This window comes from Fopius arisanus, unplaced genomic scaffold (genome assembly GCF_000806365.1).
Source record: "Fopius arisanus strain USDA-PBARC FA_bdor unplaced genomic scaffold, ASM80636v1 scaffold00367, whole genome shotgun sequence".
In the NCBI taxonomy this organism is placed as follows: domain Eukaryota; kingdom Metazoa; phylum Arthropoda; class Insecta; order Hymenoptera; family Braconidae; genus Fopius; species Fopius arisanus.
The window spans coordinates 6,022-21,431 of record NW_011888106.1 but is presented as its reverse complement, the minus strand read 5'-3'; the positions used below and the strand labels follow the sequence as shown (position 1 = coordinate 21,431).

At 34.2% G+C, this 15,410-nt stretch overlaps 1 protein-coding gene across 1 annotated transcript; it reads left to right on the top strand.

Annotated features, from left to right (window-relative positions):
• Positions 1-6,778: 6,778 nt before the first annotated feature.
• On the top strand, positions 6,779-10,069 carry LOC105272883 (uncharacterized). Its single transcript, XM_011315115.1, has one exon. It carries the CDS (start codon positions 6,779-6,781, stop codon positions 10,067-10,069), a length of 3,291 nt encoding a protein of 1,096 aa, XP_011313417.1.
• The last annotated feature ends 5,341 nt before the right edge of the window (positions 10,070-15,410 follow it).

The following is a 15,410-nucleotide window of genomic DNA, read 5'->3' as shown; positions in this document are numbered from 1 at the left end:
GAACAACAGTGTACGAATTTCGTAGATTGTTATACAAAGGAATCACTTATGTTGCCAAATCGTACACAAGGGCTATCAAAACAAATTCCACATTTGTAGAATTTGCAGTCAATAATGAGCAACATTTTGGATATATTGAGATATTTATACGTGTCTCAAGCTGTTCATGTTCCAGTAGTCACTGTGATACCTGTGTGAATGAAACTCGAACTGTAGTCTTAATCACCAAATGCTGTATATCACAGCCATTCAGAATAGTACAGCCAGGCGGTACAACTGAAATTGTAATCGATTCCATTCACCGAATACAATATAATTCAAACATTGCCCCATGTGTTGTATCCGTATCTCAGCTCAGAGCAGTCCATTTCCTTATCCAGTTTACTAATACACAGAACATTCACGCAATAAAAGCAGTAAATCTGTAAAAATTATTGGGCTAATGAAACTCCAGTCTGCTTTCAGCGACTTCGGTCTGCTTTCAGCGACTTCGCTCTGCTTTCAGCGATTTCGGTTTGCTTTCAGCGACATTGGACGGCTTTATGCTACTTTGGTCTGCTTTATGCTACTATTATCTGCTATATGCCGTTCTAATCTGCTCTATGCGATTTTAGTCAGCTTTGCGCGACATTTGTCTGCCTCATGCGACTCTTATTTGCGCAATGTGGTTTCAGTCTGCTTGATGCGACTCGGAATAGAGCTATCCAATTCTGTCAGCTTTATGCGACACTATTATCTTCAGGTGATTCTAGGCAGCTTCCTGTCAGTACATCACTCATCGGTAATCATTCAGTCAAGGTGAGAAATATTTCTATTCATCATGACCACTATTTCATGGATTCTCCTTTTGATTTTTACCTTTTCTAATTTAGATGCCTCTTATCATGATGGACTTTTTTGAAAACTTTCCCGAATGAGTGACTCAACATGCTTGTAACTCCAAATTTATCTTTATGAATCGACTTCCGTGTGAAGGAAACAGTTAACAGGGGCATTATTAGTTTGGACACGTGATTCTGCTACAAAAACGATCCATTGCAAGCCAAATTTATACAGGGAGCCAAGAACAAATTACGGTATCATTGTCTGCTACACACTCGCAGCCACTGGATCATCTATGTAAGTAACACACTATCCAATACGATTTCGAATTTGTCGGATCATAAATGCGTCAAGTTGCGAAACATCAGATGGAAAGTTAGTGTTGAGGTGGGAGAGCATTTCATAAATCCATAAATTCCACAATAATTACTTCACAACTCCGATACGTTAATTGGCCTCCATGAAAATTGTATGAAGCCCATAGTGCCCTTATGGACCGCATACGAAATACAAGTTGGCAAACTAACGATTTATTATGGTGGTTTCAAATTGTGTAATTTCAATCATGCGAACTTGACGGACAATTCCAGAACAATTGAAAAATCGATAGACAATTCATCTCCTTTTTCAATTTTCAAGTTTATGCGAATGGAACGAACAAGCCTGGTGGCTATGCTGCTTCGTAAAAAGATGCACATTTCTGTCCTATGAAGACGACGTTGTTCTTATTAAGAGACACAAGCACGACAACATTCCAAGAATTGAATAATTCAAAACAAGAAATGTCAAATTATCTATTAATTGTAATATTTTCAATGATCCATGTTTCTGTGTTTGAAAAATTGATTTCCACATTTATATACTCTTGGCCTGTTACATTTCATTCTGCCCCTCCCCCCCCTCCTGTACCTTTGTCAGGTACAGTGGTCTATTTTGCAGGTCGATAACACATGGCTTCAACAATAGTTGCAAGCGAACCAGAGACATCAAAAAATTGCAGCAGCGCCCGAGAAGCGAACCCGGAAAGGTCGTGGTATCAATCGGATGCTCTGAGCATTTTTTCCAGAAGTTAGCAGTTGGGAATTGTTGAGAGCGGGATCTGGTTATGGGGCTATTAGGGGGGGACTACAGGGGGCTGCGTGAGAGAATCAAAATAACACTGGCGTGGCGCTGGTCAAAAGAGTCAGATCAATTGTCAATAAAATTTACTAAACACCTTGAGTAATTAAAATTAATTAAATTCAAATTCAGAAGAAATGATGATCAAAAGAACGTAATGCGAAGTTCTGCGAAAATCGCGTAAACTCACTTGAACGGTCAAGATGTTGGTGAGAGCGATTATCAGATCGCGAGGTGGCAGGTGTGAATCATCGCGATGGTTTATTACACGTGCCCATCAAGTGGCGTCTCAGGTGTCAGAGGTGAAAGGCCACTAGTGATCTGAAGCGAGGGATGTGAACAGCTGACTGGGTTAAGAGCATTGGCTGTGTGCATGCGTGAGAATTCGCTGGAAAATCGAACACGAATGTTAAAGGAACAGACAGTTGTGTGTGAATTGGAATGTTGATTCGAAAGCTTGCCCAGAGGTTTGCACTGTGTGGCCTACATATTGACTTGAGAAAAAACAAAATTGGCAATAATTATTTATGATACCAAGAATATACTTACATACAAAAGCGTAGATGAGATTAAACTAAGGCTAACGGTAGTAGCCATGCGCCTAACGGCTTTGGATGCTTTCAATATTTGTTTGTGAGCCTACCTCTCGTCATATCCCCCCATGCCTTGCTGACCAGGATTTGTGCTTTCCCTTCCAGATTGTGTGTATGTTTGGTATGTCTGTTCTTCATTGTAAACTTGAATCCTAGGTATTTAACTTCGTTTATTACTTCTGGTCGTTTTTCCTGATAGTCCCACTTTACTGCCTTTCTCTCTCAAGTCGCATTCAATGTCCTTCTAACTCCCGTTAGATTACCTCCGCTTGCCTTCCCACTGTTGTGTATCCTTAGTGCTGCCTCCCCAAAGCACTCGAACTGTTTATCCAGCTTTTTTATCATTATATTCATTGCCTTCGCCTTTAAGTGCGTCTCCTGGAACATGACTACATCCAACGTTCCCCATAGATTTGTATTTTTTTTATATTAGCTGCACTATCCACATTTCAGTATAGAACCTTGAGTGGTCTGAGGGTGTTATTTCCGTTGCTAGTGTGTTCTTTGGAAGGACCTCCTTGTGTTTATCTGGCTCCTCTCCTTTTTCTGCCTCAAATCTCTTTCCAGTTCAACCTCTTCCAACCAGGCCACATCCAACTCAGAGGCTATTGTAAGCTGTCCTTGCTTTCCACCCCTTCCTTTTCCAGTACCTCGTCTGATTCTCTTGCCAAGATTTTACCCCTTTTTCCGGATCCCGACCGGAAAAGAAAAAATTCTAATTTTGCTTGGAAACGATGTAGAATGGTCTGAAATGTAAAAATACAAAAGTTTTTGAGAATGTCTGTGCGTGGTGCCCCCTGGTCAGGGGTGATTTTTTACTTAAGGAAAAATAAAGGTGGGTAAAAAAATTCCAAAAAATTTGAAATTTTGTCAAATAGTAGGTAAGAGTTGAGACTAACTATGGAATGAAAATTCTGCTAGATCGATCAAGCCGTTTTTGAGAAATCGTGATTTGTTTATAAATCGTTTTTTCGAAATATCTCCAAAACTAATGAAGGTATTCAGTTTTTTTTTATTTCATCCTCTTCGCCATTGTTGGCTCTATTGGAATCAATCAAAAATTTGAAAGTGAACTCTGGAAAAAATCATAGTTATTGTCACTTTTATGTTTTTGAAAAAAAAATGTTGTACGCACTCTCACCCCCGCAAAATTCGAGATATCAACTTTAAATTTTGACGAGATTGTCCTTTCATCACTGCAACGGATGGTATTGAAAATGAGTAGGATTGACTGATTAGTTCCGGAGATATTCAATTTTTAGTGTAAAATGATTATGTGGAATATCTCGAAATTGACTTGACCGAATTCATTTTTTTTTATATGGAAATTTTTGTCTCGATGTCCCCTGTCATTATCATTCAAAATATATAGAGTCGCCCATACAAACTTTTCGAGATATTTAGATTTTTTCGTTTTTCAGTTCAAATTGTTGTACGCATTCTCACCCTCGCAAAAATTGAGCTATTAACTTCAAATTTGGACGAGATTGTTCTTTTATCACTGCAACGGATGGTATTAAAAATGAGCATGATTGACTGATTAGTTCCGGAGATATTCAATTTTTTGTGTAAAATGATTATGTGGAATATCTCAAAATTGACTTAACCGAATTCATTTTTTTTTATGTGAAAATGTTTGTCTCGATGTCCCCTCTCATTATCAATTAAAATATATATAGTCGCCCATACAAACTTTTCGAGATATTTCGATTTTTTCATTTTTCAGTTCAAATTGTTGTACGCATTCTCACCCTCGCAAAAATTGAGCTATTAACTTCAAATTTGGACGAGATTGTCCTTCTATCACTACAACGGATGGTATTGAAAATGAGCATAATTGACCTATTAGTTCCGGAGATATTCCATTTTTAGTGTAAAATGATTATGTGGGATATCTCAAAATTGACTTGACCGAATTCATTTTTTTTTTATGTGAAAATTTTTGTTTTGATGTCGTCTATCATACTCCATTGAAATATATATACTCGCCCATTCAAAGTTTTGGAGATATTTTGATTTTTCATTTTTGCTTCCGAATGGAATGGTTTTCAGTTGAAATCGTTGTTCGCCTTCTTATCCCCGCAAAAACTGCACTGTTAACTTTAAATTTTAACGAGATTTCACTTTTGCTTCCGAATGGAAGCATTGTTATCATTACAATGCATGGTATTCAAAATAGATGATCAATAGTACCTAGTATATGGACTAATGGTAGCACGCCTACAGATGGATTAAAAAAATTCAAAGAATTGACTTGAAATACTGAAAGAATTTATTCAAGTTTATTATTTTATATTATTCTTTAGTAACGTTCGTAATGATCGAATTGATTTTATTTATCCATCCAACTTCAGGTTGTATAGTCATTGTGCAAGTCAGAAAGAGCAATTTTGGTTTACTGTCGATTGGAAAGCCGAACTGGAAGATCTGACGATTGAATGATAATTTCAGAATTGGTTATCACTTGCTTATCATCATTGTGACTTCAGTTGAGGCGAAGGTCAGATTGATGAGCCCACGGCTCATGGTTTATTATTTCCCATATGGTTTTTAAGGTTGTATCATAATTTTTTTTTACAGTTTTCGTTAAACTTTTTATGGGGAATAGTTCGAAAAAGTAGCTACAAAATTAGTACTTTCCGTTTAGGTTGACCGTTTTGAATTTTAGATAGAAATTTTTAAAATTCGAGTGATACGTGTTTAAATGGAGTTTCACCGATTAGATTTTTTTTTAAATCAACAGCTCGACGGTCGGGACGGAATACAGAAAAAAAAATTAAATCGATTGACCATTTGGTTTACATGATATAATTATCGAAAATTCATAAATTTATATAATTGAAAATAGTTATTATGGAAAATATATAGTTATGCTTTAACTATCCATGCACAGTGCAATCAATTAAGTGAGACTATATACTGTCAAAATATTGGGTAAATGTCTATTACTGGACATTTACCAAAAATTTTATTATTTACAGAATTTCTCATACATGGCAATTCATTCAATTATTACAGACTAATTTATTTATGATGCCGAAATTGAGACGAAAAAGTGCCATGATGATATCTGGAGATTTAAAACAAAGAGTTCGCCGATTACGGATTTTACGAGAAACAGGCAAACGTAAACCAAAAAAGAACAGAGAGAATCATCTTTTAATTGAAAAAAAAAAGACGTATATTAATCATGTCACAAACGAAGATCATCATACTGAAGTGGATTGTACGGAAGATATTGAATTATCGAGTTCTACTTTACCTCTAAAAAAATAAAAAATAAAATGAAATGCGATCGAGAAACTAAGCCCTGTGGATCACTAGGAATTCAATCTTCTTCGAATAGAACTGATCATTATCACATTCGTTCTAGAGTCCCTTCATTATCGCTAGCAAAACACAATATAACAGATAATGAACATGATGAAAAAAAATCACCAATGAACCAAGAAAATGAGACGAATAGTATTACATCGACTCCAAAAAATATAATCAGAAATAGAAATCTGATGAGAATGATCCGTCAGGATAAAGAGTATGTACAACTAGAAAACTCAAAGAAAAAAAAGAAAATCATTGGAAAAAGAAAAGATTTAGACTATACCCATAATGAGAGAATTAATAATATAAAAATGAAAAAAATTTGTAGAGGAATTGAAATTCTCAAGTTTCCTGAGCGTTATAATAATATCATCAATTCAGAAATCAAGCACACTCCATCTAGAAAGAAGTACACTCTGATTAAAAATTTTATCAAGAGTTGTAAAAACTGCCCAGATGTTGTATGCACTTGCTGTAATAATTTATTCTTCGCCAAATCAACGAGAAAATATGATCGGTCTCTGTATACTCATAAGTTAAATTTGAGTGAAACTAAAATGAAGTCGTTCTTCATTAAAATTGAAAATAATCGTTCAGTACATATATGTCGTACGTGTCACAGACATATATTACAAAAGAAAATACCAGAAGCAGCTGCATATGACTTGAAATTTCCTTCGATTCCAAATGTATTAAGCAATTTATCTCCTTTGGAAGAACGCATGGTGGCACCATACGTCCCATTTATGCAAATACGCCCTTTAAAACCTCATTGTATAACGAATCCTCAGTTATCCATTCACGGTAGTGTTGTCAATGTTCAAGTAGAGATCAATGAAATGATCAGTGCGCTTCCTCGTAAATTTAATATGTCAACGCTTCAAATTCAATTTAAACGACATATGGATCATCGATCTAACTATATGTATGAGACAATCAAACCATCGAATGTATGCTCGGCTCTACATTACTTGATTAACTCACCACTTTACAAAAAGAATGGTATAACGGTTGATAAGAATTTTTTTGATAAATATGACAAAAATGATGAATTCTTATTGGATTTTACGGTTGATGGAGATATTTGTTATGAAAAAAATCTGGAAGATAAACCAAATAAAGACAATGAAAAACTCTCTGAAAGTGATGATGATCTAGAAGAAGGTGATTCTCCATATGAAGAATCTGATGATGAGGAATATGCATTATGTACGTTTCAAGATGAAGTATTAATCATTGATGAAGACTTGGAAGTGTCGATTGAAACCTGTATTATGGCGCCTTGTCAGAATAATTATCCAGTTCCTTGGCACTTGATAAATGATCTAGATGAATTATGTTTTCCGACTATTTTCGCAGGAGAAATTTTTGATCCAAATAAAAAATTGAATACTTATGGTCAACGTGCCAAACTTCTGGCGAGAAATAATGATCGAAGATCGAGTCAGCCAACACGGATATTATTCATGGCAAAACGGAAGCTAGAGGAGAGAGTCATATCGGCTGTCAACGTATGTGTGAGGAAACTGCCACAAAATAATGAGATAACTGCTGGTCAAGTTAGAAGCAAATCTTATATTAGTGATATGATTACCCAAGATGAAGGCTACTCTTTTCTGAGAAACGTAAGACCATCTCCTGCATTTTGGGAAGCGAAGAAAAAAAATCCTCGTGCAATGATTCGTCAACTGGGTACACCAACGTTGTTCATAACTCTTTCTGTATCAGAAACAAATGATCCAGAATTGATTCAATTCCTTTATGGGTTGAAAAACGATAATAACCAAATATCACTTTGTAAAGCTGCTACATTAGATAACGCAGTTAAGAATCAATTGGTGATAGACGACCCTGTATCTGTTGGGCGTTACCTTGATCATCGATTCAAGGAAGTCATAAAGCTATTGAAAAATCCTGATTGTCCTTTCCAGAAAAATTTTGTAGTCGACTATTTTACGAGGAAGGAATTCCAAGGGAGAGGAACTGTACATACACATACATTATTATGGTGTAACGATGCACCTAAGTACAATCCCGATGATGACAATTCTATCCCTCATGTGGTGAATTTCATTGATGCCTTGATATCATGTCAATGGGATCCTACAAATCCCTTCATCATGTTCCAAAAGCACAGACATACATTAACTTGTAATAAAGAAAGAAAAAATATCAAGAAATGCAGATTCAATTATCCACAATATGTCATGAAGTCGACTCAAATTTTAAAACCATTGGACCTAGATGAAAAGGAAGGTAATGAAAAGGAGAATTTGCTTAGAATAAATGACTTAATGCAAGTCTATTCTAAGAATACGACAATAATTGATTTTGCTGAAATGTTGGGAGCATTGAATTTGACAGAGCAACAATACCTCAATGCTATACGAAGTACATTAGACAAAGACAAACTTTTTATCAAAAGACAAACATGCGATGTTACAATCAACAATTATAATACAACAATTCTCAATATATTGGAAGCCAATATGGATATTCAATTCGTTCTAGACCCTTATGCTTGTGCACAGTATATAATAAATTATATTTCTAAAATTGACGTAGGAATGTCAAGATTATTACGAGAAGCAGTAAAAGACTTGAAACATGGCAATCGACCATTGCGAAAAAAATTGAGAAGATATGGAAATATATTCATCAATGGCAACATAATGTCAGCCCAAGAAGCAGTTTACCATGTATTGGAGTTGCCTCTTTGTGAATCCAGTCGATCCGTTATTTTTATCAATACTTCTCCGAAGAACCAAAGAGTAAGAATTTTTAAATCACAGAAACATCTGGTCTCATTAGATGAGGATTCCATAGATATTTACACTCAAAATATACTGGAAAAATATGAGCAAAGGATATTGACATTAGAAAATCTATGTTGGGCTGATTTTGCTGCATGTAATGTCATAAAATCGAAGATAAATGAAGAAAGAGATGATGATCATAATGGTGATGATGATAATATCGATAATCTTAACAGTAGTAGTGAAGAAGATAATGATGATTGCAATGATGAGACTGGAGGTAATGCGTATACCGCTAATTCGAGAGAAAAAGTTACGATGGAGAGGCTGAAGAGGAAGAAAGTTAAAATTATTAGATATGTTCGATACACTATACAAAGAGATGAACAAAATTATTATCGAGAACAAGTTCTCTTATTTTATCCGTGGAGGAATGAAATAACTGATATAGAGAATGTCGATTGTAAAATGATATATCAACAATACCTTGAAACAATCGAACAAAATAGAAAGAAGTATTCTATAATTGGAGATGAAGTGATTGATGAAGCTATTGAAAATGCGATGGAAGATAACCAAAAAAAACACGATGAAGAGGATTTAAAACTAAAGAAAATGAAACTGGAAAAATATCAAGAGATTGACATTTTCGGTCAGGCAGGCATCGATGATAATAATAAAAAATTTAAAATTCGATTCACTAAACCAGAAACTGGATCACAGGAGCAAATCTATGAAATGCTTGATAGTTTGAATACGTTACAGAGGGAAATCACAATGCATGTTTTTAAATGTTTTAAAATAAACCAGTTACCATTAAGAATATTTCTTAGTGGTTCAGCAGGTGTTGGAAAAACCAGAGTTATCAATTCCATCTATCGATTACTAACGTCGTATTTCGATGCGATGCCAGGTCAAAAAAATGAATTACCACATATTTTATTATGTGCTCCAAGTGGTAAAGCGGCACATTTGATCGGAGGAGTCACGCTACATACTGCCTTTGCTCTTCCAATTACTGAATTCGGAGGACAAATGCCGCAATTATCAGCAGATATTGCAAATTCGATTCGCTGTAAGCTGGTTAATTTAAAGTTGCTGATTATAGATGAAGTATCTATGGTAGGATCGAACACACTATCACGAGTGGACTCTTGGCTGCGAGAAATTTTGGGAAAAAATCGTAGTTTTGGAGGAATTTCAGTCATATTAATAGGAGATTTACATCAATTACCACCTGTCATGTATAAGGCAATTTATAATGCACCGACGTGGAGATCCTTGAATGCATTATCGGACGCAATTCTATGGGAAGAATTCCAGTTTTTCGAATTGACTGAAGTAATGAGACAGAAAAATGACAAGATATTCGTAAACGCTCTGAATAACTTAGCGTCAGGAACGATGACTGCTGATGACATAGCCTTGATCAGAACCAGAGAGGTATTACCAGATTAAGTTCCTAAAACAGCTATAAGACTGTACTATGATAATTTGAGTGTGGATAAATACAATGAATTTTGCATAAAAAATCATCCTGGCGAACGGTATAATGTTATAGCCAAGGACGACTTCTTGGGAGAAGCGTCTGAAATCCAAAAACGAAAGATCCTCAAATCTCTCAGAAATAACAATACAAACAAGAAAGAATTAAAACTTCTTCGATACAAAGTAAAGCTCAAAATTGGTATTCAATACATGATCACATCCAACATCAATATTTCAGACGGGATTGTTAATGGTGCTTGGGGTAAATTGGAAAAAATCACTTTTACCGGTAATATGCAAGTAGATAAATTATGGATAAATTTCGAAAACCCAATCATTGGATTGAAGCAAAGAGAACCATTTTTGAATTATATGACGGAGAATGAAATTGAAGTTCATTTGACACCCATTCAAAGGATAAGCTTGAAAATTTCCAGCAATAAGGGTAGTATCTACCAGGTGATAAGAACACAGTTTCCAGTAGTTCCTGCAGAAGCAATGACTATTCATAAGAGTCAAGGACAAACATACAACGAAGTCTGTATCAACTTGACTGCGAATTCTCAACCGTTGACTCGACCATTGCTTTACGTCGCCTGTAGCAGAGTATGCAGTTTGAAAAACCTCTACATTCTAGGAAGATTTCATCCACCATCAAAGCCACCTGCAAATGATCCGCTAACACGAGAATATGCGAGATTGAATAAGAAAAGGCCAACGTTATCATACGTGAATAGATTCAATACCAATGGGATAAAAATAATTTATCAAAACATACGATCGTTTAATACAAATGCGAAACATCTAGAATCTGATAAGTGGTATAAACAAGCAGATTGTATAATATTGTCTGAAACACTAACAAAGCTTGACGATGATATAACCCTTACGGATTTCTGTTTGATCTTTCGAACTGATTCACATATCAAATTGCCAGGAAGGGGTATCCTGATATTCATAAGAAATGATACTGATATTAGATATTCTATTTTGAAACATACCAAATTGGAGGACCAAAACAAATCTCACTTGGATTTGATTCTTCTCAAATGTAACGATGTAAAGATATTAACTGGATATAAGTCACCATCGTACAGTAATTTAACTTTCATTGAAAGTTTACATGATGCATTCAAGGCAATGAGCGCGTACTCAAGACGCATATTGATAGGTGATTTTAATAATGATTTATTTCATCCTGGAAGGATTTTTGAAGAACAATTGAATTATTCCAATTTTGTACGCGGAATACCATCTCAAACATCAACGACTAATTTTAACACGCAGATCGATATTGTATTTGTCAGCAATGTGAGTCATTTCATCTCTGGCGCCTATGAAACATACTTTTCAAATCACAAACCGATTTTTATCGCTTTATATGATGCCAATGATGAACTTGATGAGCAATGTAATAATATCACCGCCTTAGACGTTCATGGAACAATTCTAAGACATCAACGAAAAAATACTTCAATGAACCCTCAAACATCGAAGAAACCCTCAATAATTGCGGACGAAATACTTTCTCAGGCCAAAAAGATTAAATTATACACTAATAAAGATCAAGAAAAAAAAGAAATTATCAATAAAAATATGAAAATTCTCTTAAATGGGAATATAACCGGCATCATTCATCGACCAAGTGATTCAGTGCACTTACGTAATACTTGTGGCTTCGATAGTTTGATGCAAATTTTCATTTCAACATATGAAAACAATCGAATTATCAAAAATTGGATAGATAATTCAGAGCGAAAAACATTTAATTTTATAAAACAAATGCATCAAGTAGACAATCTTGATTTATCAATTTATGAGATGCGTTTAGATATTTTTCTTCAATATGAAGCATATTACATTAAAAAAGAAGAATCAGATGTAAAAAATATAGTCTTAGATGCTGGTGAAAATATAATCCTTCTATGTAAGGCACTTTTCAATGGAGAATGGAGTTATTCCATACATTTAAACTGTCCTATTTGTTCTGATGTAATAATCAACGAACTAATAATCATTCCTGATGATGATGCAATATTTGAACATGGTTATAGCCATCTTCTGACTCTTTTACATATAACGATTGAAAAAATTGAGAATGAGATTCGTACATGTACAAAGAACCATTCTACTTCAAATCAATCAATTGTATTCCATGAATGTCTTTTCATTGAATGTCCTACATATCATAATTTGCAAGTTCCGTTAAATAATTTACCGAAAAGATTTAATATAAAAAATGTAAACTATGAATTAGTTGGAGTAATGAATTTTAACAACCCTGAGGTTTTTAATGATGACGCTCTTGGTCATTACAATGCTTATCTTCTCAAATGTGATGAATGGACTAGAGTTGACGATTTGATAGCTAATTACACAATTAAAATAGATAATAGGGAAAAAATTAGCCCACATTTATGTATTTATGTTAAAGTGGATAGTTCCTAAATATTTTAATTATGAAATGATTAAATAATTATTTTCAAGTTCATACTACTTTTCAGATTGGTTCGTTCTTTTCAAATGTTTTTATTATAGCCTACAATCATTTTGCTAAGTGACAAAAAAAATGATTATAAAAACAAGCTTGATAGCTTGGAACAAGCGGTGACATAATAAGCTCCTCATATTCCTGTAAGAAAGTCCAAAAAATTTGAAGGAAAAGCTGACCAAATGCTGAGGATCTTCGTCAGCATGGGCAAAATTCAAGACCCTGAAGATTTGGTGAGAAAGAGAATTGCGGCTGTAGCTGTCAATGACGTTATTGTTGAGAGCAATATTTATAACGAATCGAAGAGACTGCTGCAGGTTGATGACAAGCGGTTGAAGGCAGAAAGAATTCCTTGAACGACGAGATGAGGGTAGTACTAGTGTTAGAGAGAAAATTGACTTTATTGTCAATTCGTATTGAGTGAGGGAAACCCTTACTAACCCTCACAGAAAATAATATATTAAAATGAAAAAAAGGACATATGAAACATCTAGTATGTCATATATAACAATAAAAATTGTAATCATCACAGGTAAAACTCAAAATCGATCTATAGCTGAAAATTTTCGCAACCGAGCTATTTCACGAATGGTACAAAGAAAATATAAACTAACTGAATAGTTTCGCAACCCCAAATTCTATCAGATGTGAACATTCGTCCTTAATACCTCCAGTTCCGAAAGAAGTAAAACCTCTGAAAGTACGTACCTACAGATCCTGTTCCAAGAGATGGCTGAGGAGGTCGAGTAGCGCCTAGCGAAGGAGGCTTTTTCTATAGTTGTTCGAAACCGAGTTCTCGAATTCTCCTCAAAGCCAACAGAAGTCAACAGAAGAGCTTGGAGCTCTTTGCAAGAGTCGTGGAGTAATGGGATTTTTCTTATTAAAAGTTATTGAAATTTGGTAATGGTTTTTTGTGACATCCAATAATGAAAGTTGCAAATTTTGAGTGTGTAACACATTGAACACAAAATTTTACCCATGTAAATTCTGTGGAAGTAAAAGCCATCCAATGACTTTGAAGTGCCAGTGAAGACATTTAAATTTTACCGCAATCTGCTCTTATAGGCTTCCTAGGGAAGAGCCTACAGAACCTCAGGGAAATTGTGAGAAGTGTAACGAATTTTTAGGGAGACTCGAATACATAGAGAATTTCTGGAATGGAAATGAAGTGTAGAAGCCGGAGAAAGTATACACAGAAGATTTTTTTATTTTAATTAATTATAAATTAAATGATTCTTTTTTTATTTTAGAAAAGTAGTGAATAATTTAAATAAAAAAAAAACTACTCTTAAACTAAAAATAGAGAAAAGATTAATTTCTTATTAAAGAAATTTTTTTCAGATTAATCAAATTTAAGGAATTGGAATTCATAATTCGTAATCATCACCAGTGACTAAGTTCATTTCATTTTCCAAATCCTTATAGTAAGTACTCATTACAGTAAGAATAATAAATAATAATTTGCTCAGAAACAAATGCGAAACAGATTGATGTTTTCATAACCATGATGATGACGCAAGAGGAATCAATTGATCGTTAGTACTCGTAATTTGAAAGTTATATATCGAGAATGAAATTTAAAATAAAATTAATTATCTCTTTAGTTTTGAATGATGGATGGGATGCGCCGTTGATTAAAGCTTTGGAGGATTATGAGAAACAAGAAAAAATACATGAAAATAGCAGAAGAACTTCTAGAAAAAAAAAAGGTACAGAAAATTATACCCATAAAAAAATGATATTATTTTTCATTCCAATGAAAATAATGTTCTCATAACGAAAGATGAAATCAGAGATTCTTACTCACGTGCTTATCAATCTCATCTTCAGCTAGGATCGTAATTTAGCGCATGTTAAGGATCCTTTATTTCAGCTTTATATAGACCGATTGTATCAGGCTTTAGAGAGGAAAACCGTTTTCAAAAATAAAAATAGAGAAATTTGGAAATAAGATGTTTTTTTGCCAAGGTTATATTCAAAATTTTTTTCGTAACATTTTTTTTTCATTTGTTTTTTATTTTACTTTTTTTTTATTGAAAAGAGGGGAGAACCATCTTTTTGATTTTTTTTCCAATATACAATCAGATCACGATCCGTTAACCCATAAGTATTAGACTGGGATAAAGTCATCCAGAGCTTCAAATAGATATTAAGACTTGATTCAATCGGACATCATTTAGAAAAGAATAATAAATTGAAGTATGATGGATATGGTCTTAACTTTTTAGGGAACAAGATGAGAGTATTATCGGAGATGTGAAAAAAGAAAATAGATCCGGCTAAGAAGATGAAAATAATTAAAAATTGGAAAAATTGAATGTTCAAAGAAGATTAAAATAACGAAATTATTTTTAATTAATGGAAAATTGATTTGGAATAAAAATAAATTTCAATAAAAATGTCAAAAATGTCATTAAGTTGCTCTTTTTGAAAAAAAAAGTTAGCGATCTACATTGAAATGGTATCTGGTTGTAATATTTATGAGAACTGCAAAATTATAAAAAGCAAAAAGTAAAAGGAAGAGCAAGTATTGAATGATAGTATGAATCATGGACATGGCAACGTCTACTATTTTTGGAGGGGTTAGATCTGTGTAAAAGTGTTGCGGACACTGGGTCACTAGGTAGGCCAAAATATAAGAGAAAAGGTGAACCTTTCAGGTAACTTGACCGTAACTAGTAGCGACAGATAGTGTCCGGAGGAGGAAAGATCTTATAAATCTCACTCAATATGGGGGGGGGCCTATTGCGTGGGACTAAGCACTGAACTGCACAATGGTTACTAAGTGAGGAATTAGCACACAAAGAGAAAGATACCCTT

Coding starts and splice junctions, on each gene's coding strand:
- LOC105272883 (XM_011315115.1), top strand. CDS start 6,779: ATGTATGAGACAATCAAACCATCGAATGTATGCTCGGCTCTACATTAC.